At 47.8% G+C, this 25479-nt stretch overlaps 1 protein-coding gene across 1 annotated transcript in view; it reads right to left on the bottom strand.

Annotated features, from left to right (window-relative positions):
* GABBR1 (gamma-aminobutyric acid type B receptor subunit 1) overlaps positions 1-25479 on the bottom strand; it is a 164917-nt gene that overhangs the window by 23538 nt on the left and 115900 nt on the right. Inside the window, exons 8-18 of the mRNA XM_081901508.1 lie at positions 21779-21913; positions 20490-20660; positions 16152-16253; positions 10805-10870; positions 10340-10531; positions 8045-8287; positions 7110-7173; positions 6572-6649; positions 4593-4743; positions 3088-3220; positions 63-179 (exon numbers count right to left, since the gene is read on the bottom strand). Of these exons, the coding sequence (XP_081757634.1) occupies positions 63-179; positions 3088-3220; positions 4593-4743; positions 6572-6649; positions 7110-7173; positions 8045-8287; positions 10340-10531; positions 10805-10870; positions 16152-16253; positions 20490-20660; positions 21779-21913 (1452 nt within the window). The remainder of the gene's footprint in view (positions 1-62; positions 180-3087; positions 3221-4592; positions 4744-6571; positions 6650-7109; positions 7174-8044; positions 8288-10339; positions 10532-10804; positions 10871-16151; positions 16254-20489; positions 20661-21778; positions 21914-25479) is intronic.

Here is a 25479-nt window from a genome sequence, read left to right as displayed (position 1 = left end):
CCCTCATCCTTGCTAGGCAGTTCGTCTCTGGCGGCATGGTAAAGCAGGTCAAAGCGCCTCACCTTCCGCCGTTCTTTCTTCTCTTCTTTCTTGGTGAAAACCGTGTGCACCCACCAGATCTTGGTGAACATGCTGCCGTAGCCCAAGCTGAAGCCCAAGCCCAGGAGCCAAAGACGAGCCTGTGGATTGGACATCCCACAACAGCAACAGAAGAGCATGGTTAAGAGCACGGCCACATTTTGCCCAACATACCCAAGAACTGCCAGACCTCCCCACAAAGCTGCAGCACAGAGACAAACTAGACATTATGGAGGCAACCTGGATGGAAAAGCCATGTGGTTGCCAGTGTAGAGTGGAGAGGGCTTTAAAATGCAGCTTCGCTGCGTGGGGGCTCTCTCTGTGTGTCCCCCATCTCCCCCCAAAACCCCTGTTTTACCCCAGATTATTGTCTCTGTATTGCGGGTGGCGCTGTGGGTTAAACCACAGAGCCTAGGACTTGCTGATCAGAAGGTCGGCGGTTCGAATCCCCGTGACGGGGTGCGCTCCCGTTGTTTGGTCCCAGCTCCTGCCAACCTAGCAGTTCAAAAGCACATCAAAGTGCAAGTAGATAAATAGGTACCACTCTGGCGGGAAGGTAAACAGCATTTCCGTGTGCTGCTCTGGTTTGCCAGAAGCGGCTTAGTCATGCTGGCCACATGACCCGGAAGCTGTACGCCGGCTCCCTCGGCCAATAAAGCGAGATGAGCGTCGCAACCCCAGAGTTGGCCACGACTGGACCTAATGGTCAGGGGTCCCTTTACCTTTACCTTTAGTGTCTCTGTATAATATTATGATACCAGAAGCATCACCTGTTAGGAGGGAAATGGCTGGAAGAATCCAATCTCCCATCTCACCACTTCTCCCAGCCTTCCCTGATCTGCTGCCTTCCAGAGGTTTTGGACCAGAACTGCCAGCAGTCTCACCCAGCTGTGCTGCCAGAAGTGGACAGGAGTTGTGGGCACCATTTTGGGGAAGGAAGACCTCTGCCGTATTTTAAATTCTCAATCCCACCCACTCAAGTTCCATGTGAATTTTGCAAAACTGGCTGGGTTGTGCTGCTGCAATGCACCATCTATTCCAGTCTTGTTCACTGTTGTTTTGATTTCCCTCCCATGTTTCCTCTGTCATCCTCCTGCCTCTTTCTCCGCCTCAGGTCTGGGGAACTGCATTGGACTCCAACTCCCATCAGCGCCCAGCATGGCCAAGTGTCATGGTTGATGGGAGTTGTATTTGGAAGTATGCTGCCTTAGATAAACCTCCTTTCTTCGAGGTTTTAAAGCCAAGGCTGGGTGGCCATTGGTCATGGATGCTTTAGTTGAGATTCCTGCACTGCAGTGGGTTGAACTAGAATGACCCTTGGGGTCACTTCCAACTTTTCAAAAGATTCCACCAATGGTGTCCCTGAAAAACTTTACACATCACTTGGGAAGACAGGCAAACTAATATCAGTGTACTGGAAGAAGCAAAGATCACCAATGTTGAAGCAATGATTCTTCAACATCAACTTCGTTGGACTGGTCATGTTGTGCGGATGCCTGATGATCGTCTTCCAAAGCAACTACTCTATTCCAAACTTAAAAATGGAAAGCATAATGCTGCTGGTCAACAAAAGAGGTTTAAAGACTGTCTCAAGGCAAATCTAAAGAAATGCAGTATAAAGGTAAAGGTACCCCTGACCATTAGGTCCAGTCGTGGCAGATTCTGGGGTTGCGGTGCTCATCTCGCTCTATAGGCCGAGGGAGCTGACGTACAGCTTCTGGGTCATGAGGCCAGCATGACTAAGCCACTTCTGGTGAACCAGAGCAGCGCACAGAAACACAGTTTACCTTCCTGCCGGAGTGGTACCTATTTATCTACTTGTACTTGACATGCTTTTGAACTGCTAGGTTGGCAGGAGCAGGGACTGAACAATGGGAGCTCACCCCGGTGCAGGGATTTGAACCGCCAACCTTCTGATCGGCAAGCCTTCGGCTCTGTGGTTTAGTCCACAGCGCCAAACACTGACAACTGGGAAACACTGGCCTGCGAGCGCTCCACTTGGAGAACAGCCTTTACCAAAGGTGTCATGGGCTTTGAAGACACTCGAACTCAGGATGCAAGGGAGAAACGTGCTAAGAGGAAGGCACGCTTGGCAAATCTACACCATGATCAACTCCCGCCTGGAAACCAATGTCCCCGCTGTGGAAGGACGTGTGTGGATCCAGAATTGGCCTCCACAGTCACTTACAGACTCACTGTTAAAACCGTGTTTATGGAAGACAATCTTACTCGGCTATGAGTGATTGCCAAAGAAGAAGACTTCCAACTCTATGATTCTAATAAAGTAGAGGTAGAACATAGCCATTGTGGCTAGTGGCCAGTGATTGCTTTGTCCTCCATGAATTTGCCTAATCCTCTTTCAAAGCCATCCAAGTTGGAGGCCATCGCTTACAATTCTCTAATGGAAGCGTCAAGACTGCCACCTACTTTTCCCCATTGGTAAAATACAGCAGGACGTACCAACTTTACTTAAGCTTCAAGGGTCAATGAAGATTTTACATTGTCTGCTCTGCTAAATAATATTCCCATGCTGCTGACTGAATGGGTGTGGCAACAGAAGAGAAAGAGAGTATCTTACAGCAGCCTTGCAATGTAGTTCAGGGACAGGGTTGAGGCTAGTTTGGTTTTGCAACCCAAAACGGTCCTTGGAGCGGAAACCTTGCACTCCATCGAGTTGCATGCATATACCTCTAAACGTGTTATAAAATTAAAAAAGGAATCAATTTTCCCACAGATTCCTAGTTAGAAAGCGCATCAAATCCTCCACTGCCTGCTACCTTTTGCTCTCTTTTTTCGGTGGTGGGAGGAGGCAAATTGGTGCCTGAGTGTTGCTATGTCAAAACTTGGATTTCGTCCATCAATTTCCATGGGGAGCTCTCGCTTCTATCCCAGGGGAAGATGGAAAAAGAAGAGAGCTACAGGTCTCAGAAACAGCCCTATGCGTGATCTAACTGGGAGGTCTATGTCCAACAGACGATGCCCCAGACCTCTAGAGAGTCTCTCATGTACCTGGCAAACAAAGGGAAAGAGGCCCTTGCTGATGTGGAGGCCATCCAGTCCGAGCGGGAAGACAGACGCTTGCGCCAGTGCGCAACCCACGGCTGTCATGTTGTTGAGGTACGGCTGCGAGTTCTGGATGTATCTGTGAAGGAACGGAAGGTGTGAGAGACCTAAAGCGGGGATTTGCATCAGAAAGGATCTAAACCAGGCTGCCCTCGATGCCCACATTATGAAGTTGCTTGTATATTTTGTGAGATGTGTTGTATGATATATATACAGTGGTACCTCAGGTTACAGACGCTTCAGGTTACAGACGCTTCAGGTTACAGACTCTGCTCACCCAGAAATAGTACCTCGGGTTAAGAACTTTAGCTCAGGATGAGAACAGAAATCGCTGGAGGCCCCATTAGCTAAAGTGGTGCTTCAGGTTAAGAACAGTTTCAGGTTAAGAACGGACCTCTGGAATGAATTAAGTACTTAACCCGAGGTACCACTGTATATATATTATTTTGAAGTTGCTTATTTCTATATTTCTATATTTTGAATGACATCATACCAATTATATATTTACTAACAGCTATTAGCCAGCGTGTTGCGTTTGCATTTTTTTAGATTGTCACATTTTGCAACACAGGGGTTTGTTTTTGTTCACATTATGGGGAGCAACAGATTAAAGGTATGTTGTCCGGGCTTTGCATCCTCAACAGCCATGGTGGTGTCGGATAAATGGTGTCTAACACAGAGTCTTGCATAGGGGGATAAGACAGATGTCAAGTCCTCTCGGAAAATGTATGGATCTGTATCCGCACTGGGAACCTACCCTCGCATGTTATTAGCTCACTTTTTATAAGGCATCTGCATGATGTCATGATCAAAATATACCATATTTTTCGCTCTATAGGATGCACCAGACCATAAGACGCAGCTAGTTTTAGAGGGGGAGAACAAGAAAAGAAATTTCTCCCCCTCTCTGCGCAGCGCCCCTTCAGCGAAGCGGCAGGAGAAACGGAGCCCCTTCCATTTCTCCTCCCGCTTCGCTGAAGGGGCGCTGCACAGAGAGGGAAAGCTGCGCAGTGCCTCTCCAGTGAAGTGAAGCCCGGAGAGCAAGAGGGATTGGTGAGCACTGATCCCTCTCGCTCTCCTGGCTTCAGCGAAAGCAACACGAAGCCTCCGGAGCATGGCGGGAGTGCTCCTGCTATGCTCCAGAGGCTTCGCGTTGCTTTCTCTGAAGCCATGGAGCCTGCATTTGCTCCATAAGACGCACACACATTTCCCCTTAATTTTTGGAGGGGGAAAAGTGTGTCTTATGCAGCGAAAAATACGGTATTCCTCCCATGTTTTCCCTTCTCAGCTTCTAAGGCTTCCCACCATGCCCCGACTTTACAAAATCCAACTTCTAAAAACTGAATGGAGCAGCCGCACAAATTCCTCCGGTGCAGATGACTCGCTGAGCTGCTATTCCATAGCTCTACCAGCAGAAGAGTGGGTGACTAAGTAGGTTGAGGGTTACCCACCTGACGTGCCCGTTGTAGATGTTGAAGGCCAAGCAGATGATGGCCAACAGGATACCCACGCTGGAGAGCACCGAGACAGAAATGAAGAGCTTCTGAGAGAGGTACCGGAAAGTGATGATGACCTTTGTGTAGTCAGCTGGCGGGACACCGCCTGTAGGGTATGGGGGGGGGGAGAACAGAGAAACTTAGGCACCGGGAAGCGCCTCATAGTCCTTTCCACCATTAGCATCCAGGAAGACTATGTTCTTTTTTTCCCATGAATGGTTTTGCTTACCCCTTTCTGTGACCCGGAAGACAGAGGGCAAGTTGGCACTAGCCAATCTGACAACAACAAGGCCGCCGTGTGTATGGATGTGGCTGTGTGGCAACTGCCCTGAATGGCTCAACAAGCGCATAGGCTGCCTCCTGACTCAACCCAGTTTCACATATTTCCCAAGGTCATAGCTGTCAACTTTTCCCTTTTCTTGCGAGGAATCCTATTCGGAATAAGGGAATTTCCCTTTAAGAAGGGAAAAGGTTGACAGCTATTGCCCAAGGTGCTTTACAGCAGCTTGGTCTCAGCAGACACTGGGACTTGACTTGTTTTTAAATATATCTATCTCTATTTCTCTGCGTCTCTATCAATCTATCTCTGTGTGTATGAGTAGTAAGAGAACCATGTATGGCACCTTTAGCTACTGGGAGGAAAGATGGGATTTAAATGCAGTAAATAAAACACACACACACACACACACAAGTCTAATTTTTCATTCACTTTTGTGAATAGCCACACCTATTTACAAATAAAATGAACCCAAGAAGTCAGGAAATTGAAAGTATTGTATGAACTATTTTGTATGCATTGTATCCCCTTCACTGGGATGAGCCAACAGTGTGACGCGGCAGCTAAAAAAGCCAATGCAATTCTGGGCTGCATCAATAGGAGTATAGCATCTAGATCAAGGGAAGTAATAGTGCCACTGTATTCTGCTCTGGTCAGACCTCACCTGGAGTACTGTGCCCAGTTCTGGGCACCACAGTTCAAGAAGGACACTGACAAACTGGAACGTGTCCAGAGGAGGGCAACCAAAATGGTCAAAGGCCTGGAAACGATGCCTTATGAGGAACGGCTAAGGGAGCTGGGCATGTTTAGCCTGGAGAAGAGGAGGTTAAGGGGTGATATGATAGCCATGTTCAAATATATAAAAGGATGTCACATAGGGGAGGGAGAAAGGTTGTTTTCTGCTGCTCCAGAGAAGCGGAAACGGAGCAATGGATCCAAACTACAAGAAAGAAGATTCCACCTAAACGTTAGGAAGAACTTCCTGACAGTAAGAGCTGTTCGACAGTGGAATTTGCTGCCAAGGAGTGTGGTGGAGGCTCCTTCTTTGGAGGTCTTCAAGCAGAGGCTTGACAACCATATGTCAGGAGTGCTCTGATGGTGTTTCCTGCTTGGCAGGGGGTTGGACTCGATGGCCCTGTGGTCTCTTCCAACTCTATGATTCTATGGATCACTGCCTTGTCATGGCGAAGGGGCTTGAATAGCTATGAGCTATGCTGTGCAGGGCCACTCAAGATGGACAGGTCATAGCCGAGAGTTTAGACTAAATGTGATCCACCTGGAGAAGGAACTGGCAAACCACTCCAGTATTTTGCCAAGAAAACTCCATGGACATAAAGAATGAGAAACTTTGAGAAGAAAGTGAGAGTTTCCAAGGCATGTTCTGGTTCATGGGGTCACAGAGAGTCGAACACGACTAAGACAACTAAACTAAGGTTACCAGATGTCCCCATTTCCCGGGGACAGTCCCCGGATTTACAAATCAGTCCCCTGACAAAACCCATCTATTTAGCAGGAAGTTGAAAAGTGTCCCTGGATTAATTGAAAAAAAAATCTGGTAACCTTAGACTAAACAACAACAACATGCATTATATATTTTATTTTGGGCCCTGCGAGAGTCACACAACTGGTTGCCATGCCTAAAAAGTCAGTCTCTTACCAATCCATTTTTCATTGTTGTACCAGGAGAGATTATCCTTGGTGCTGTCGTAATACCCAATCTTCTTATAGATGCCATCTGTTGGCAGAAGGAAGCATTACATACAGTAGGGAGGTGAAGCATTGATGCTGGGTAAGAAAGTGGAACAAACTCCTCGCGGTGCAGGAGATGGGCCTGTGGCTCTCAACTTAAATTTCGTGCGGATGTGGGGAACATGGAAGGAACGGGGAGGGGGGAGAGAAAATGAGGGGGAAGCCTAAATGGATGAAAAGGAGGGGGGGGGGGGAGTCCAGACCTTTGGCTGGGTGGAGAGAGCAAGAGAGATGTCAGAATGAGAGAGGAAGAAAGAAAGGGGTGTTAAAGAAGTTATCAAATAATAAGACAATGAATAATGGGAGGCTGGGATTGATCAGGAGCAGTACTGCACGTGGCATATGGGGTCTGCTCAAAGTATCATGGGCCACACAGAACAGCTGCCTTGCAGGAATGTGTCAAAAGAGAAACCAACACACCCAGCACAACAATGATCCTTGCTCACCCTGAAGCTGTTCAATGAGGGTCCAGGCCATCCGAGAGCCGCTGGCGTCAAAGACCACATGTCCCTGGTGAGAAAAGGGAAAGGGAGTTGCATATTCAGTAGTTGGGCCTGGTGAGCACTTCATGTTCCCAATTCCTACAGTTATAATTTGTGGGTTGCCATCTGTTTTTATTCTGATCTTCATCTGATTTTAAGATGTATTTTAATTGATTGTTTGATTTTATGTGTTGAATTTATTATATACTCTGCTGTTAGCCGCCCTGAGCCCGGTCCTGGCTGGGGAGGTTGGGATATAAATATAATAATAATAATAATAATAATAATAATAATAATAATAATAATAATAATAATAATTTTCAGTGCTTGTGCTTTTTTTGGGGGGTGCAGGGGTACACATACCCCTAAACATTTTGTGAATCTTTGTACTTACTGTACTTACTTTGTATTTACTGTACAGTGGAACCTCGGGTTATGAACGTGATCCATGCGGGAGGCACGTTCGCAACCCACAGCATTCGCAACCCGCAGCGTCGCATCTGCACACATGCAGGATGCGATTTGGTGCTTCTGTGCATACGCAAAGCACCGAAACCTGGAAGTAACCTGTTCCAGTACTTCCAAGTTTCGGCGCATCCGTAACCTGAAAATGTGTAGCCCAAAGCGTCTGTAACCCGAGGTACCACTGTATTTATTTTTCCTGATTTGAACTATAAAATGGTGATTTTCTTGAGTCAAAATGAGAGTACCCCTAAACATTTTTAAGGGGAAAAAACACTGTGCATATTAATACAGGCTCTCCCAAGTTTCAGGGTGGCATACAAATACTGTACAGACAGACAGACAGACAGACAGACAGACAGACAGATATGTGGGCATTTCTAAATCCCAAACATCCACATTCTGCTCCAAGCGGATCAGGTTCAAGAGCCACGCACAGAGACTCCCTCAAAGGCTGAAGAGTTGAGGGCTCGGTAGATCTCATCTGTTATGGTTCTGTTGTTATAATTGAAGTCTTCCAGCCGCAGGCCCTTCTTCACCAGCTCCGTGGAGGTCTTGTTGAGTGCGAGTGCCAGGGCCCAGATGGCATCATAGGCCAGCGGAGCCTCCTGGAAGCCTCCCGTCTCCTCTGGGGATTTTTCCACCCGCTTCGTCAGCTTCTCAATGAACTCCTGCGATGTCTGTAGGGGACAAAAGTGTTAAGTTGTGGGTGAACATATCAGACGACACAACGATTCTTCAAACAGCTCTTGTTTATTCAGAGGCCAGAACAGAACTGAGCTGAAGGGTTCAGCCAGCCTGCTCATATAGAGCTCCAGTACCTTGTTACTGTAACAACTTTCTAAAACTATCCAATCACTGAACATCACTTTCGATCCTTCATTTGCATCACTATCTACAGTATCCCCCTGCTGGCCCAGGGTGAGAACTTCAGTACATAACAAAAAGAAAGTTTGAAAATGATCCCTAGACATGTAAATTATAGTTAAGGCCGGATGGATAATGTGTTGTCTCTGTATCACGATTTGATTTTGCAACAGGATTGAGCCTTAAAGTTGCAGCAAGTTTTGTTTTTCCAGGCACCCCTGTCCTTCCACCCCATGTTGACTCTATAATGGCATTTTAATGTTTTGATGTTGTATTTTAATCTGGTTTTTAAGTTGTATTGGTTTTTAAGTTGTATATCGGTTGTTAGCCGCCCTGAGCCTGGTCTTGCTATAAATAAAATTATTATTATTATTATTATTATTATTATTATTATTATTATTATTATTATTAAAATACGTAAGTTAATCCTACCTAGTAAAAAAGAAAAAAACAATGGCTTCTCAAAGATCTGGTGTAAAATTCTTAAGACTGAATAAAGTTTTAAAAGTATTAACTGTCACATGAATCAACTCTCTTTAACAGACAGAAATCCATTAAGGTGAAATCTTGCTTTAAAAATCTGGGAGGGGGGAAGCAGGTTTTTAAAATTTGGTTTTTGTCTATTTGGAATATTACAAAAGTTTCTCGCTCCCTTTGACAATGTATATTGCTTTCACCATTGCCCATAACCTGCAGCTTGAGCAAACATCTGGTTTCTGGTTTTTTAAATCACCTCTCAGCTTGAACCAGACCTCTCCAGACTTTCGCCTTGGAGCCAGTTCTCAACAACAAGAGTTAGGCTTGGGACATTTGACAACATTTGAGGCTTAGGACCCTCGTATCTACGGGACTGCCTCTCCTGGTATGCCCCGCAGAGGACCATAAGGTCCATGAATAACCATAGTTTAGAGGTCCCAGGCCCTAAGGAAGTCAGACTATCCTCCACCAGGTCCAGGGCCTTTTCAGTGATGGCTCCGACCTGGTGGAATGCTCTGTTCCATGAGACTAGGGCCCTTCAGGATTTAACCTCCTTCCGCCGGGCCTGTAGGACAGAGCTATTCCGCCTGGCCTTTAATGCGAATTCAGCCTGATCTTTTATTTCCCTTCTCTTCCCTCCCCCTCCCCTTTTATGAAGATCACCCACTCTGAGACCCCACAGCTAATTCTCCCTTGACCTCCTCGCTGGCCAAAGTAGGACCAATTAAGCCAGCTAGCCCTGGGGATTATCTGATTGATTTTTGAATTTTATTGTTATTCATGTTTTTATACTGAATTTTATGCTGCTTTTATAATTAAGTGATTTAAAGTGTTTTAAATTTGTTGTTAGCCACCCTGAGCCTGGTTTTTGAATCGGGAAGGGCAGGGTATAAATAAAAAAATATTATTTATTATAATTATTATAATTATTAATATTAATATCACCTTAGAACACCTGCAAAGTGCATTTCCTTTGCGGGCAACAAATCAGAGCCAGCCTCTATGGCGAGGGTTTCCAAACATCGGAGCGTGATTCCAGGCAAGCGTAAAAACCCCAACATTTGACATTTAAAAAGGTAAAGGGACCCCTGACCATTAGGTCCAGTCGTAGCCGACTCTGGAGTTGCGGCGCTCATCTCACTTTATTGGCCGAGGGAGCCGGCGTACAGCTTCCGGATCATGTGGCCAGCATGGCTAAGCCGCTTCTGGCAAACCAGAGCAGCGCACGGAAACGCCATTTACCTTTCTGCCAGAGCAGTACCTATTTATCTACTTGCACTTTGACATGCTTTTGAACTGCTAGGTAGGCAGGAGATGAGACTGTGATTCAACCCACAGCGCCACCCGCACCTCCCTATCCCCCCTTGCCCTCTGAGATGCTCCCTCACCATATTGGAGATGCTGCGTGTGTTCTCTGGGTTCAACATGACGATTTCGGTGGTGATGTGGCCCTCCACCGCCTCCCTCATCTCCTCCTCAGTGCAGTTAATATTTGCATCCTTGATGCGGAACCAGTTGTCGGCGTACCAGCCAATCAGGAACCAGACGTACTTCTTCCCAAACAAGCGCTCCTTGTAGACCTGTCCCCAATGCCGCAAGAGAGGAGGAATGAAGGTTTGCCAATAAGTAGAGTGGTCCAGTCAGGGCCATGCCATGGCTTGCATTTCATCTCAAGCCTCCTATCACCCATTCTAGGAGGAAGGGCTGTAGCTCAGTAGGTAAAGCATTTGCTCTGCCTGCCAAGAGTCGCAGGTTCAACCTCCAACATCTCTAGTTAAAGTTGGGAATGAAGAAAGCACCTTCATTGCAGCCTCTTGTATTCCCAGAGAGGAACCTCCACCCCGGACACTCACCTCACAGAAGACCTTCCGCGCCTCCGTCTCATAAAAGAGTCCAACGATGATACGGGCATCTTGGCGCTGTAAGGGGGAAAATAGGGTCAGGTGACTGGAGGCGCTTCCACAGAGTGAAGCGCGATCGATTACTTATCGCAGATTGATTGGTTGTATTTCTATGCCTCTTTTCGTTCAGACGAGTTCCAAAGCGGCTTACAAGCAATGGTTGACAATAATAGAGCAGAATGTCACAAATGCAGTACAAATCATATAGAAGAACTAACAAATCGTCAGCAAAACGACTGCAAATTATCAAGGAAACAATTACCGCCTATGAAACAGAACTACTAAAAATAAGGTAAGCGTCGCAATTGCAACGAAAATCGCATCATAGGATTCGCAAAGTGCTACAGCATTCATAATCTATAAAACAACTGTATTAACAACATTCCCAAAACAGCAATCAAAAATAAACTGAGCATTGCTTAATTCATGCACACATTCTCCTCACCCCCATAACTCAAACTTTCATGTATCTTTTAATGAATTGAACATATGAGCACGGAGTTTGCTACACACACACACACACACACACACACACACACACAACTGGGCCAAAGGCCCATCTTGTCCAGCATCCCGGACCCTCCAAGTGTCCCTGTTTTCCAGGGAAAGTCCTAGATTTACAGAAGCCGTCCCTGATTAGATTTCTGATTTGATCCCGGAATGTCCCCCTTTTCCTTAGGAAGTCGCTATTTTCATCAGAGAAATGTTGGAGGGTGTGGAGTTATGTGAACCCCTTCCTCAAGCCAAGGAGATAAGTAACTTTACAACCTTTAGAAGATATTTATCTACTTGCACTTTGACGTGCTTTTGGACTGCTAAGTTGACAGGAGCAGGGACCAAGCAACGGGAGCTCACCCTGTCGCAGGGATTCGAAGCGCCGACCTTCTGATCGGCAAATCCTAGGCTCTGTGGTTTAACCCACAGTGCCACCCGTGTCCCTACTATCTCTTATTATGGGAATGCTATTTATAAGCAATCTGAGTTAGTCTGATTCTTTCAAAAAAAAAACAACAACTCCCCAAACCATCAAAGCTACTGGCGTCACCATCTAATTGCGGTCCTGAATTCCTGCGCTGATTGTACATTGTGCAAAGGAGAGCTTTCTTTTGTGCGCCCTGAACGTACTGCTGCACATCAGGCTGGCGCATGGGGTGGCTGGCCCAATCTAGCTGTGAATTCTGCATATTTGAAGGAGACAAGGCATTTGACGAGAGAGACGCGCTGCCTCTTGCTTGGGGTTTCTGCCTCTTGCTCCTGCAGCGCGAGCGCCAATGAATATGAAATGCAGTTTTCATTAATGTTTAATAGACCTTTCCCGAGGAGCCTGGTGATCTGAAGTCACGATGCAAAACACCCTGTTTCTGGGGTGAGGGGAAAGGGGCCACGTTGCCTATAAGCCACCCTGGCCCCATAGGGTCCCAACCAGCAGAGGGAGCAGTCTTTGGGGCAGGCAGGAGATAAGATCTGCACCAACCAAACAGACCTCCCTCCAAGATTTTTTTCGTTCTATAAGACGCACCAAACCACAAGACACACCTAGTTTTTGGAGGAGGAAAACAAGAAAAAAAATATTCTGAATCTCAGAAGCCAAAACAGCAAGAGGGATCACTGCGCAGTCAAAGCAGCAATCCCTCTTGCTGTTCTGGCTTCTGGGATAGCTGCGCAGCCTGCATTCGCTCCATAAGACGCACACACATTTCCCCCTTACTTTTTAGGAGGGAAAAAGTGAGTCTTATAGAGCAAAAAATACAGTGTATATATATAGAGAGCGAGAGCGAGAAAGAGAGCGCTCTTGTTTTCTTCTGCAATGATAAATGCAGCCACTCGCTGACATGGAAAGGGAACAAGGCAGCGATATTCCGATGGCTGCTGCTGGATGCTTCTTGCAAGCGTTGCCTGCTTGTTCTTTTTTTAAAAAGAGAAAACCCAACCCAAGAGGGGATGCGAAGTGCTGTGGCAGTATCTGGCTCATTCATTCTGGTGGCATCAGTTCTCCCCTGAGCAGAAGCTGTCAGGAGGATTGGAGGTGGCGCTGTCTGTCCATCTGTCGGCTCAGGGGATGGCAGCTGCCGCCAGAACGAGAAAGGCACTGAATTTCAGGGGTGGCTTCTTTCCTCCTCCCCCTGCCTCCCCCCCCATGCCAGTCTCCACCAGCACGTGTGTGCGCCAGAAGCACCTACCAATCGTGCTTGGCTTGGAGCATGAGGGGGCAATGTAAGCCCATCTCATAGATTATATAGATTCACTTTTTGATATACACTCTGCCTTTCCACAAAGGAAACCGAGTTCAGAGGTGCTTAGGGTGCAGAAAGTGGACGGGAGGTTTTTTCCCCTCTGTTAAAAATTTGAAGGAAGAAGAGAAAAAAGAGTTGGAGTAATGTATTGAGAAAGAAGTCCCTAAAAAGGTTAAATATTTAGGGATATGGTTAGCATCAAGAAATATAAATATCTACAAAGATAATTATGGAAAAGTGTGGCTCGAGACAAAAAGAAATCTAGAAATATGGAGCAGAATGAATCTCTCCCTGTTAGGAAAAAGAGCAGCAGTAAAAAGGAATGTTTTGCCAAAAATGCTATTTCTTTTCCAGTCAGTCCCAGTAATGGTGGAAGACGATTGCTTCAAAAAATGGCAGAAGGAAATTTCCAAGTTTATCTGGGGGGGCAAAAGGGCAAAGGCCCCTCTATGGAATCTACAGCAGGTTGGGATGGCCACCTACTTGGAAGACAGACAGACAGACAGCTAGACAGACAACCTTGTGGAAGATAAGGCTATCGCAGAGGAGGAGAGTGGCTGTTTAACTCCTGTCCTACCTGCCTGACCAAGTGCAGGGTAAACAAATATCTACAAAATTTAATCCAAAAGCGTTCCAATTATACAAGAGCAGCCATGCATTTCAAATGCAACATCCATGTTTCAATAATATATCGGTAACATCTAGTTAAAAGCTTTCACTAACTCGCATATACAGTCGTCCCTTGGTTTTTGAACAGCGTAGTCAACTTGGAACTCGAACGCCGCAAACCTGGAAGTAGGTGTTCTGGTTTGCGAACTTTGCCTTGGAAGCCGAACATCCGGCATGGCTTCCGCGGCTTCCGATTGGCTGCAGAACGCTCCTGCAGCCAATCAGAAGCCATGCCTCGGTTTCCGAACGTGTTGGAAGTTAAATGGACTTGCGGAACACATTCTGTTCGAAAACCAAGGCACGACTGTACTAATAAAGGAAGCATTTAATCTATTAAATCATCCCTGATCCAGGCTCGTTGGAATCTCTACGTTCTTATAATTAGAAAACTGCCACTCAGATAATGTTAACGAACGTATCTAAGAAATGTTGCATGATTTAACTCATAGTTCCTTTATCGCTCCCCGTTTCTTTCTTTTTCTTCTCTTTCCTCTGTTATGAGATTGCAAATGTATAAGTGTTACACATTGTTAAATTGTTATAAACTGAATACACACACACACACACACACACCAAAAAATTCTGCATAGGTTTTCAAAATCTAAGGGTTGCATCCAATTAAGTTTTACTCAGGGTAGACCCACTGAAATGCATGGACCTAAGTTAGTCCTATCTATTAATTTCAAAGCATCTGCTCTGAATGGGACTAAGATTGGATGCAACCCTAACTATAAAAAACCATCCTTGGTAGTCAGCCAAGTAATGGGGGTTGGGACAAGGAAGCAAGAAAGTTTTGACACCCTTCCTTCCACCTGATCACCTCCCCCCCCCCCCACACTGTCACTTGGGGTAATTTAACACACTGCCACACACAGACAGCAAGGGCATTCTCAAAATTTCAGTCAATTAACCCTCCATTCCCAGGGCTAAAAAGAAAGATGGCTGTCTAGGAGGCGCTACTGAGATGCTGAGTGCAGGCGGGGATACAGCACGACTCATTTCTCTAGAGGGCCCTTCTTCAGCTGGTGGGTCAAGACCCACCTGCAGGACACGGTCTGATCCAAGTGGGTCTCAACAGCAGCACTATCGCCCTGATTTTACCCATCACTTGGGAAGACAAGCGAACTAATATCCGTGTACTGGAAGAAGCAAAGATCACCAGTGTTGAAGCAATGATTCTTCAACACCAGCTTCGTTGGTCTGGTCATGTTGTGCGGATGCCTGATGATCGTCTTCCAAAGCAACTACTCTATTCCGAACTTAAAAACGGAAAGCGTAGTGCTGGTGGTCAACAAAAGAGGTTTAAAGACTGTCTCAAGGCAAATCTAAAGAAATGCCGTATAAATGCCGACAACTGGGAAACACTGGCCTGCGAGCGCTCCAGTTGGAGAACAGCCTTTACCAAAGGTGTCATGGGCTTTGAAGACACTCAAACTCAGGACGCAAGGGAGAAATGTGCTAGGAGGAAGGCACGCTTGGCAAATCCACTCCGTGATGAACTCCCACCCGGAAACCAATGTCCCCACTGTGGAAGGAGGTGTGGATCCAGAATTGGCCTCCACAGTCACTTACGGACTCATTGTTAAAACCGTGTTTATGGAAGACAATCTTACTTGGCTACGAGTGATCGCCAAAGAAGAAGAAGAAGTATCACCCTGCAGATATATGTCAAACGATTAAGAAGTGGTCCCCAAATGCATGTTTGCATTAAAGGTGGGCCCTGGGTCTAGAGGTTAGCTGGGGCCAAAGGGATGTGGCTTGTGGTTATGAACCCTCCTTGCGGCTGCCACCCAGAGCACACTTACTCGGGAGAAAGCCCCACTGAAGACACTGGAGCTTATCTTCCAGCAAACACGTCTAGGATTCTGCTGTCCGTTTGTGATATGTACACTGGGACGAAACTTTTCACAGCTCCGCACGAGCCTGTCCCTACCCCACAACAGCCTGAAGCTGTCCCAGGCAGAAAAAAGCACAGATCTGGCACGTACAAAAAGCAGAGATTCAAAGCAATCCAAATACAGTGGTACCTTGGGTTACATACGCTTCAGGTTACATACGCTTCAGGTTACTTACTCCGATAGCCCAGAAATATTACCTCGGGTTAAGAACTTTGCTTCAGGATGAGAACAGAAATTGTGCTCTGGTGGCATGGTGGCAGCTGGAGGCCCCATTAGCTAAAGTGGTGCTTCAGGTTAAGAACAGCCTCAGGTTAAGTACAGACTGTTGGAACGAATTAAGTACTTAACCCGAGGTACCACTGTATCCCACCCACCCTTGTTGAAGGGAGTTTGGATGAAGCAAAGCTGAGTCCCTCTGCCCTCCCTGCCAACAGGGATCTCTAAACCTGCGGTCAGTGCGCACCCACCCCTCACCCACCCCCTCGCAGCCAGGATCACCTTCAGATTCTTGACAGGCACAGCAGGGTCAGAGAAGAAGCTCTGGCGGAAAGTGATCTCGATCCCGGCTTCTTTGACTCGCTCTTCCAGGTCATCCAAGGTCTATGGGAATGAAGAAGGAGGCACAGAGATAAGGAAGGAATAGGTGATGTTGGAGTGGAACAATGGTTCAGTGTAAAGGTAATGCTAAAATAGGGGATACAGTGGTGGTTAAGGATAAGGGTTTTAAAAATCAGCAGTGCACGTTCTCTGTGCTTCTACAATCTCACTGGTAAAGTACCTTTTGCAAAGGTAAAGGGACCCCTGACCATTAGGTCCAGTCGTGGCCGACTCTGGGGTTGCGGCGCTCATCTCACTTTATTGGCTGAGGGAGCCGGCATACAGCTTCCGGGCCATGTGGCCAGCATGACTAAGCCGCTTCTGGCGAACCAGAGCAGTGCACGGAAACGCTGTTGACTTTCCTGCTGGAGCGGTACCTATTTATCTACTTGCACTTTGACGTAATTTCGAACTGCTAGGTTGGCAGGAGTTGGGACAGAGCAACGGGAGCTCACTCTGTTGCGGGGATTCAAAGCGCCGACCTTCTGATCGGCAAGTCCTAGGCTCGGTGGTTTAACCCATGCAGCTTCTTGAGAATCTCTGTTTCTATTTTATTCAAAAAAATTCTAGCCCCTGTGGCTGTAGGGTGATAACTGAAAAATATTCAGAAACCTGTTGTTGTTGTTGTTGAAGGAGAGGGGACAACTTCACTGGGCAGCGGTTCTCCATAACTCCTTGCCTCTTGCCATGGCAAACAAAACCAATTTTGTGCAAAACATAGTTGACAGCTAATTTGGCTCCTCTTAAGAGCCAAATTACGTATAACGTTAAATGGGCTTAAAAACCAACAAGGATGATTATGGTGATAAAGAAGAGGCAATGTAAGGGCCCCACCCCCAAACCAGACAGGAACTGCTGCATAGCAGTTACCAAAAAGATATCCTTGCCTTCTTGCACTGGTTTAATGAGAATCGCCCCCGAGCTATTAGCTCTCCACTGGGCTATTTGCTTGCTGTGAGTAATAGCCTGTTTGCAAGTAAAGGCCTAGGCAGGGAACAGGCAGGACAGGAAAGCTAATTGACAAGAGTAGGAGAGGAGGAGGATAACAAGGAGTTTGCTGGCGATCCTTTTTCAGCGAGAGACAGGCAGGAGTCTCTGGAGGAAAAGTTCTGAGTGTGAGGAGAAGTGTTTACTGTCCCAACCCCAACCCCTTTCCCAGTGCTGAATTTACGTATAAGCTAAACAAGCTACAGCTTAAGGCCCCACTCTCTTGGGGGCCCACAACAAATTTAAAGGGGAAAAAACACCTGGATTTACATTTCCGAAATTTAAGATAAAACACAAATTAAATAAAACCTACATAAAGCAACACTGTGTAGGCTCCTATGATGTAATGGGCCCCACCTGCTCCCTAAAATATCACTGGTTTGCTCATTTCTGTACATAGGGTGCCTACATTCTGCATGGACTGGTTGCAAGACAACATGTGCAAATGGCTTTCGAGACCTATTAGGTCCATAAATTACCAGATAGCATATATTCAGCACAAAAAATAGTGACAATTTGTGGACAAAGGATAGTCGGACATATAAAGTAGCTTAGGGCCTCATCAAACCTAAATCCAGCCCTGCCCTTTCCTCATACTGAGCCATAATCTATTCATTTATTTATTTTTATCTAACAGAAAGCAATAGTGGTGGCGTTCACTGCCTAGGAAAATCCACTGGATAAAGGGTGGTGCAGCATAGCTCAGTGGCAGAGCTTCTGCCTTGCGTGCAGAAGGTCCCAGGTTCAGTTCCTGGCATTGCCAGGTAGGGCTGCAACCCAGAAGAGCTGCTGCTGTCAATCAACGTGGTCAAAACTGAGCCAAATGGCCCAATAATCTGACTCAGTAAAAGGCAGCTTGCTATACAGGTGTCGAAAGTAAGGAGCGGGTCCTCTCTCTCCAAAATAAAAAAAACCAGTTCGTTTAAGCACGCTTTCGAAAATGCATGACTAATGTAACATGGAAGTTTGGCGCCTAACGGTACAGGAATCTGTGCTGCATTGTGAGCCTGGTGTAAATAATAATAATAATAATAATAATAATAATAATAATAATAATAATAATACCTCCCCCCAAGATTCTGTAAGAACCATGGGATGGCTTCTGTGACCAGTCACATATTGCACCAATCAGCACAACTATGGTCAGACAAATTTTCTAAGTGGCTCTTTTTAAGGACTGAGATTAGACAAAGGGGTTTCTTCAGCTGCAGGAGAATTGCCCGGCCTTTGGGAGCTTGTGGAAATGTACCACAATGAGGCACGGAGGGCTGCAGCCCATTTGCTTATCGCGGTCCACACAAAAATAGCTTCATTAGCTTAACATTTGCATTAATGTGATGGACATGTCGGAGCGCAGCTGGTACAAATGTTCCATTTCTTTTGTCGGTGCGATTTCCTTGTCTGAAACTGGAAGTGGTAATTCTTCTTAGGACATCTTGGAGAGGGAACAGCACTCGGCAGAGATCTTAGATGACATTTATTAAGATTCAGTAGGAAAAAGGGACCGAGAGATATGCTTCATGCCAGAGAGAGCAGTCTAGAGGCAGACTAACAACATCCCTGCCTCCTCCTGTTTGCGTTTTATCCATGCCTCTCCTATCTCATTCTTTTCTTCTCCTCTCTCTCAGCTGCCTAACTTCAGACTGGAAGCTCCTTGCAGCAGAGACCTCTCTCCTTGCTGCTTATATTACCCAGCACATTAACAGCCTGCATAATATTGATAGGTAAAGGTAAAGGTACCCCTGACCATTAGGTTCAGTCGTAGCCGACTCTGGGGTTGCAGCGCTCATCTCACTTTATTGGCCAAGGGAGCCAGCGTACAGCTTCCGGGTATGTGGTCAGCATGACTAAGCCGCTTTTGGCGAACCAGAGCAGCACACAGAAACTGTTTATCTTGCCGCCGGAGCGGTACCTATTTATCTACTGGCACTTTGACATGCTATCGAACTGCTAGGTTGGCAGGAGCAGGGACTGAGCAACGGGAGCTCACCCCGTCATGGGGATTCGAACCGCTGACCTTCTGATCAGCAAGTCCAAGGCTCTGTGGTTTAACCCACAATGCCACCCGCGTCCCATTAACAACCTGCATAATATTGATACAATTGTACTAATCAAGCACAAGCTGATGTGTTGGACATCTTAGATCGTTTTTACTGTAATACTGTGGTTTTTAGTTTGCCTACTTCCTTCTGATTCTTTTTTACAAAGGTGAAAGTGAGGTTTAGAAGCACTGAAAGTAAAACAAGCAAATAAGGTCTTAAAGATAACTTGGGTCTTGATAAGGACTAGAAACTTATTTTGAAAGAAAGCTGAAAGTTTCAAGGTTCTAATATTACAGTATGGTGCATGGATTTGTGTGTGTTCAGGATAAAGCATCACATAAGGATGAGGATTTTTAAGATGATGAACTTCAGTTGGATTGTGTTTGGGGATGATCACCCTCAAGATTCCATGTTCAGCTCAGAGAAGGGATTTTTGTGCTATGAGACAACTCTGATAGCCTGCTGAAGTTTGGGAATCCACAAGATCAGTTCCGGTAGATAAACGACTCCTTAAAACAGCCTTTCCCAACTTGGTTCCCTCAAGATATTTTGGACCACCACATCCATCAGCCCCAGTTTGGTGTAACAACCAGGAGAGTTGCTGCCAGCACTAGAGAATAGATTGGCTCTGACACAGTATCAAGAAGATTATTGTGTTCCACAAAATATAGCCCATTTGTTTGGTGCCGCAGAACTTAATGGGAACCCTTGAAAAGCAACTCTGTTTTTGGCTGTTGACAGAATCAATCAAATATTGGGGACCGGCGTTTGTCCGCAGACAGCTTTCTGGGTCATGTGGCCAGCAGGACTAAACTGCTTCTGGTGCAACGGGACACCATGATGGAAACCAGAGCACATGGAAACATTGTTTACCTTCCTGCCACAGTGATACCTATTTATCCACTTCCACTGGTGTGCTTTTGAACTGTTAGGTTGGCAGGAGCTGGGACAGCGCAGCGGGAGCTCACCCTGTTGCTGGGATTTGAACCGCCGACCTTCTGATCAGCAAGCCCAAGAGGCTCAGTGGTTTAGACCACAGCACCACCCGTTCCCCTATCAAATCTGTGGTCCTTTTAAGTGCTTAAAGCAGCACCGCTGTCTGGTTTTTTTTGGGGGGGGGGAGGGTTGGGCAATGCTGCAGGATGTCCCAGGATGCCTGAAAGGTGTGTCAGGTGGGGGATTTCTGCTCAGGGCTGGGGTCTCTCCATACCGAGGTGAACACCTCTGTGGTCTGCTGTATGGTGGCGATCTTGGTCCAGCTCCACTTCTTGAAGAGCTGCACGCGGGTGGGGTTGTGCAGAGTGGCAGACGGGTGCGTGCGGAAGAAGGTGGGGAAGCGCTGGCGGTTGGAGAGGGCTGGAGAGCTGGAGCCGTAGGACAGCTGCAAGGAAAGGAGGAAGAGACGGGAAACAGGGCTTTAAAAGGCTGAGACCGCCAACACCGGCCTCATTCAGTCTATGGGTTCAAAGTTTCCCACCCATCGTTAACTCTGGCACAGAGACACCACCCAACCCTTCAAATCACAGAATCAGGAAGAGACCACACAGGTCATCTAGTCCAACCCCCTGCAATGCAGGAATCTTTCACCCAACGTGGGACTCGAACCCACGGCCCTGAGATTAAGAGTCCCATGTTCTGCCGACTGAGCTATCCCTCAGAGCCTTGCTCTCAAACCTGCTTTCTAGAGGTGCTGGCGGTGGATGCCAGACACTTCCAGGCGGCCTGTTTATTGAAGATTCTTCATGGTTTGTTTGCAGGGGGGGGTTAGATCGGGAATGGATAAAACCTTTGGCAGCCCAAGGGCCACATTGTATTCTGAGGACCAGTGGTGGGTAGCACCACACCTGCTATTTAACATGCATTCGCTCTGATTTGTTTTGCGGGGGTGTTAGAGGACGTTGTGTCAAAGCAAGCGCCGCTTCCCATATTTCCAACATGTTTTCTTGCCACTTTCCTTACTGCAAACAATCTGGTCGTTTTTTCTTTGTTGCACAAGACCTTCTAAACAGCTATAATGGTTTAACCCCAATCGGCTGGTGGGTGACTGAATCCCACCGAAAATGTGTGACTGTCTGGAAGCACCCACTGTGGGGGTCCCACCCCCGCAGAGAAGCTTCACCCCAGTGGTGTAGTGTGGGGAGTGCAGGGGGGGCCCGGCCGCACCGGGCACAACATCTGGGGGTTAGGATTAGGGGGTGAAAATCCACAGGTTAGGGGGTGCAAATTATTTGCCTTGCCCCGGTTGCTGACAACCCACGCTACGCCACTGCTTCACCCGGAAACCTTATCTCCCAATTCTAGGCATGGGCTGTGCTAGCTTAGTGTCTACAGAAGTGCACTCTGCACACGCTCAGAGGCACTCTCGATACAGCTTCCAGTTCTGAAAACAGGTCGCTGAGCTGAACCCTGCTTCGTGGGGAGACATGCCTTCCCCATGAAAATCCACAGGCACCACACACACACACACAAACGGATACACAAAGTGCAAGGTATGCTCACCACAATGAGGTTCCACATGCGTGCTGCTTCGGCCACCAGGGTGGAGACGCTGCTGCAGCCTGGCATGAGAATGATCTTGATGGGGTCATTGTAGAGGAGCTCGTAGAGGAATTTGGTGGCCACGCCTGGTTCGCACTGCACGGAGCGGGGCGGACAGAGAACAAATCCCGTCACAAAGGTGGCAACGTACGGTATATCCCTAACCTGCACGCAACCACTCCCGACACACTCGGGGGAACAAGCCCAGGAGACAGCTGGGGGAAAGGCTAAAATCACATACTAGGCATTGTACACGACGCGGACGCAGGACGTGCTCCTGTCCAAAAGAGCTGCCGTTGACTTAGCAGGCACGGAAGGTCAGTGCTTGAGAAGGCAGCAGTGGAGACAGGATGGGAAAGGGTCAGGTGGCCGTGAAAATTTGGGCAATGCGATGTGCCATGGGATGAAAGAAGCTTTGCTAGCAAAATGGATCTGCAGGATGGAGAAGGGAGCTTGACGAACAGAGAGGTGAAAGGCCCTGGGGGTGTGGGGACTGTGGCTCAGTGATAACTAGAACATGATGCTGTGCATGTAAAAAGTTTAACCCCCAGCATAGTGCATTACTGACTGAGACAGACTAATAGTTCCCTGTGTTCCTGGGGGTGCAATGCTAACCTGCACTCTCAGGCAAGGGCTCAACTGTGTTTCCTCGGTTTCACTCCTATGGCTGGTGAGAGGGAGAGTTGCAGATGAGCTTCCCCCTCTCAAATGCCTTCGTTTCCTATCCCCACCCTATGAAAACAGCGTAAACATCTGGAGAGGCCTCAAGTGCTCGGGGCTTAAGGAACAAGGCCAAGAGTGGTGGACCAGAGTGCTTGGTTTGATGCAGGAACCGGGAAGGAAAGCTATTTTCCTTTAAACAGGCCATCTACACATCTGCCCTGAGCAGTAAGGGATATGTGAGGGCGGGGGCAGAATCGTCCCTCTGTTTGCAAAAAACACAAGACGACAAAGCCAGATCCTGTGCAGGTTTTTCAACAGCTGCTGAGATTTTGATGGATGGGATTCCTCCTCCCTTAGGTCTTGTATGGGGCTGGTTTGCCCACCTTTCTGTTGCCATCGTGCAAAAGTAAAGATGGGGCAGGAGGAAATGCAGGCCAAGCCGTTGCATAACAAGGGATGGCTTTTTCGTGCCAAGGGGCCCATCTCCTCCTGCACTGATCCTGATATTAATGGCCAGCGGAAGGGCTGCCCCTGCACCCCCTTCTTCCACCAGCACAGCATAATGGGAGACCAGCCAATTGGGATTGGAGATATCCTGTCCCTGACCATGGAGGCTCCATTCTTCGGCATCACAAGCACGGCACAGAAAAATGTGGCCTGCCGGCGTTCTGAGCAGCAGCTTGGAGAGGCAGGTTCCCAAATATAGCTGCCAATTTACCCTCCGCTTCCGAAGGACTTAAAGAGACAAGGAACGCCTTTCTCCCTTTCTGTGCAGCTAAGATCTTCCCACACACCCCACCTGACCTCCGCCCTGCTGCGTTGCACTTTCTCTCGTTCTCTCTCTCTCTTTGGGCAAATATACTAGGCATCCCACCCTCTACTCCCCCCCCCCCATTCCAAGAACCGCCAGGGCTGCCCATCCTGCTCCTGGCTGTGCGCCTCCACCGCAAGGGGATGATGAATTATTCAGGGCATAGCCGCCCGGGTAAGAGGATCAGTTTCCATGGCAACCCCATCGCAGGCGCTGCCACGGCAACCTGTCAGCGCCAGGGAGCGGGGCTTCAATTGGGAGGGAACAAAGGGAGGAACGCGGGGCGCAGGGCGGGTGGGGGACCAGGAAGCACCCAGGGTAGCCGAAGAGTGAGAGAATAGAGAAGAATCGGCACAGCAAAGGCAGCTTTTTTCGGGGTGTGTGGGGGGGCGAGGATTGATGCATATGCGTGGGAGGAGGGACAGACGAGACCACAGAGATTGACGGAGGGGCAGATGGATGAGTGGCTGTGAATTTGGGGATCGGGCACGGAAGACAGCAGTGCTTCTGGAAACGATGGCTGGGGACAAGGAAACGGGCAGGACAGACGGAGAGGCGGCAGACTCGGTTTTGTGGGTGAACAGAGAGATGGGGGCGCTTGGGGTGAGGTGCACAGCGCTGGATGTGGAAGGAACACGCCACTTCTGGCAAGAAGCGTGGGCAGAGCCAGACAGAGAGTGGGAGGGCACGTGTGTTCGTGGAAGGCGGAGTGGCCACGGAATGGGCACTGGAAGCCGATTCGGCTTTCCGTAGTCTGCCCGTTGCTTGCACCTGCAAGTGAAGGGGAAGAGCGGCTGTTGCGTTTCAGGGACTCCCCACAGGAATTTTATTTCATTTATTAAATTTGGCTGTGCCACCCATCCTCCACTGATCTCGGGGGCCTTTTGCAGCAGAATAACACAAAGCCCATATTAGAAGAGCAAAAAACTGTGACAGCAGGATGCTGGGCTCCATGGGCCTGTGGTCCGATTCATTCCTGAAAGGCTCTTCTTACATCGAAAACATGAGCTGCAAACTCAATATGGGCCTTCTTGGAAAAGATGCACACACACGGAGGGAGGTCTGTCTTTACCTATGACCATGCTCAGGGCAATGCAAGCAATCTACAGGCACCTGCCACTCAGAGGGCCAAAGGTACGTACTCCAGCAGATGCCATGTCCCAGTTTGGGGAGATGAGGCAATGTGGCCTGGTTTTATTGCAACCTGGGAAACTGAGAACTCCAATTCAATGGCCTTTCCAGTACTACCAGTGAAAGCCAAAGAGCTTGGCAACAACAACAAGAGCATGGCTTCCTCCCAGGCCCTGCTTGGCTGTGATGAAACCCTAGAAGGCTGAAGCCATACAGTGAGAGCTCCTCTCTCTCCACCCCCTTGTGTTGCCAGTTGGGTTCCTCTTCTTGTTCTTGACCTCTGGCACATTTCGATGCTCAGAGAAAACTGGTGACGAAAACAGAAGAAGGGCCTGCAGGATCAGGCCAAAAGCCCAACTAGGTCATCAAATCAGAGGCGTGTGGGAAATCCGCACGCAGGACCCAAACAAAAGAATTGTTTTCCCTCCTGAGCTTTGCAGCAATTGCTGCTTAGAAGCACGGCTACCCCTGGACATTAGTCGAGGGAGGTGTCCTGCTGCTTTCCTGAAAGTCACTGAACATAGAAGACAGAAGTGTGAAGAGCTGGGTGGGTGTTGAGGAGCATGGGTGAACTGCCAACAGGTACGAATGCACGTATTGGAAACCAGACAGGATTGGCACCTGAAGAATGGCACAAGGTACATTAGAGGGGGAACACCGGCCCCTTTGAGAAAGGGGCCGTGGCTCAGCAGGAGAGCATTTTGCTTTGCAAGCAGGAGGTCGCAGGTTCAATCCCTGGCGCCTCCAGGTAAGACTACAAACGGCTCCCTGTCTGAAACCCTGAAGAGCGGCTGCCAGTCAGTGTTTTTGTCCCCTGTTGGAAACTCTGGAGAGCCCCTGAGAGCCAGCATAGATGGTACTGAGCTCGGCAAGACAAATGGTCTGACTCAGAACGAGGACGCTTCCGATGTTCCTGTAAACACACGGCAGGCACAAACGCAGAACAGGCAGAGTGAATGAGTACACAGAGGCATGAATGCGCAGGGAAAGAAAACAAAAAAACAAGAACGGGAGAGAAAGAGAGAGCACGTGGCAAAATCTGGCTGTACAAACCACC

The sequence above is a fragment of the Podarcis melisellensis genome, assembly GCF_964234715.1.
Source record: "Podarcis melisellensis genome assembly, chromosome: 2".
NCBI lineage: Eukaryota > Metazoa > Chordata > Lepidosauria > Squamata > Lacertidae > Podarcis > Podarcis melisellensis.
This window is presented reverse-complemented; position numbering and strand designations above follow the sequence as displayed.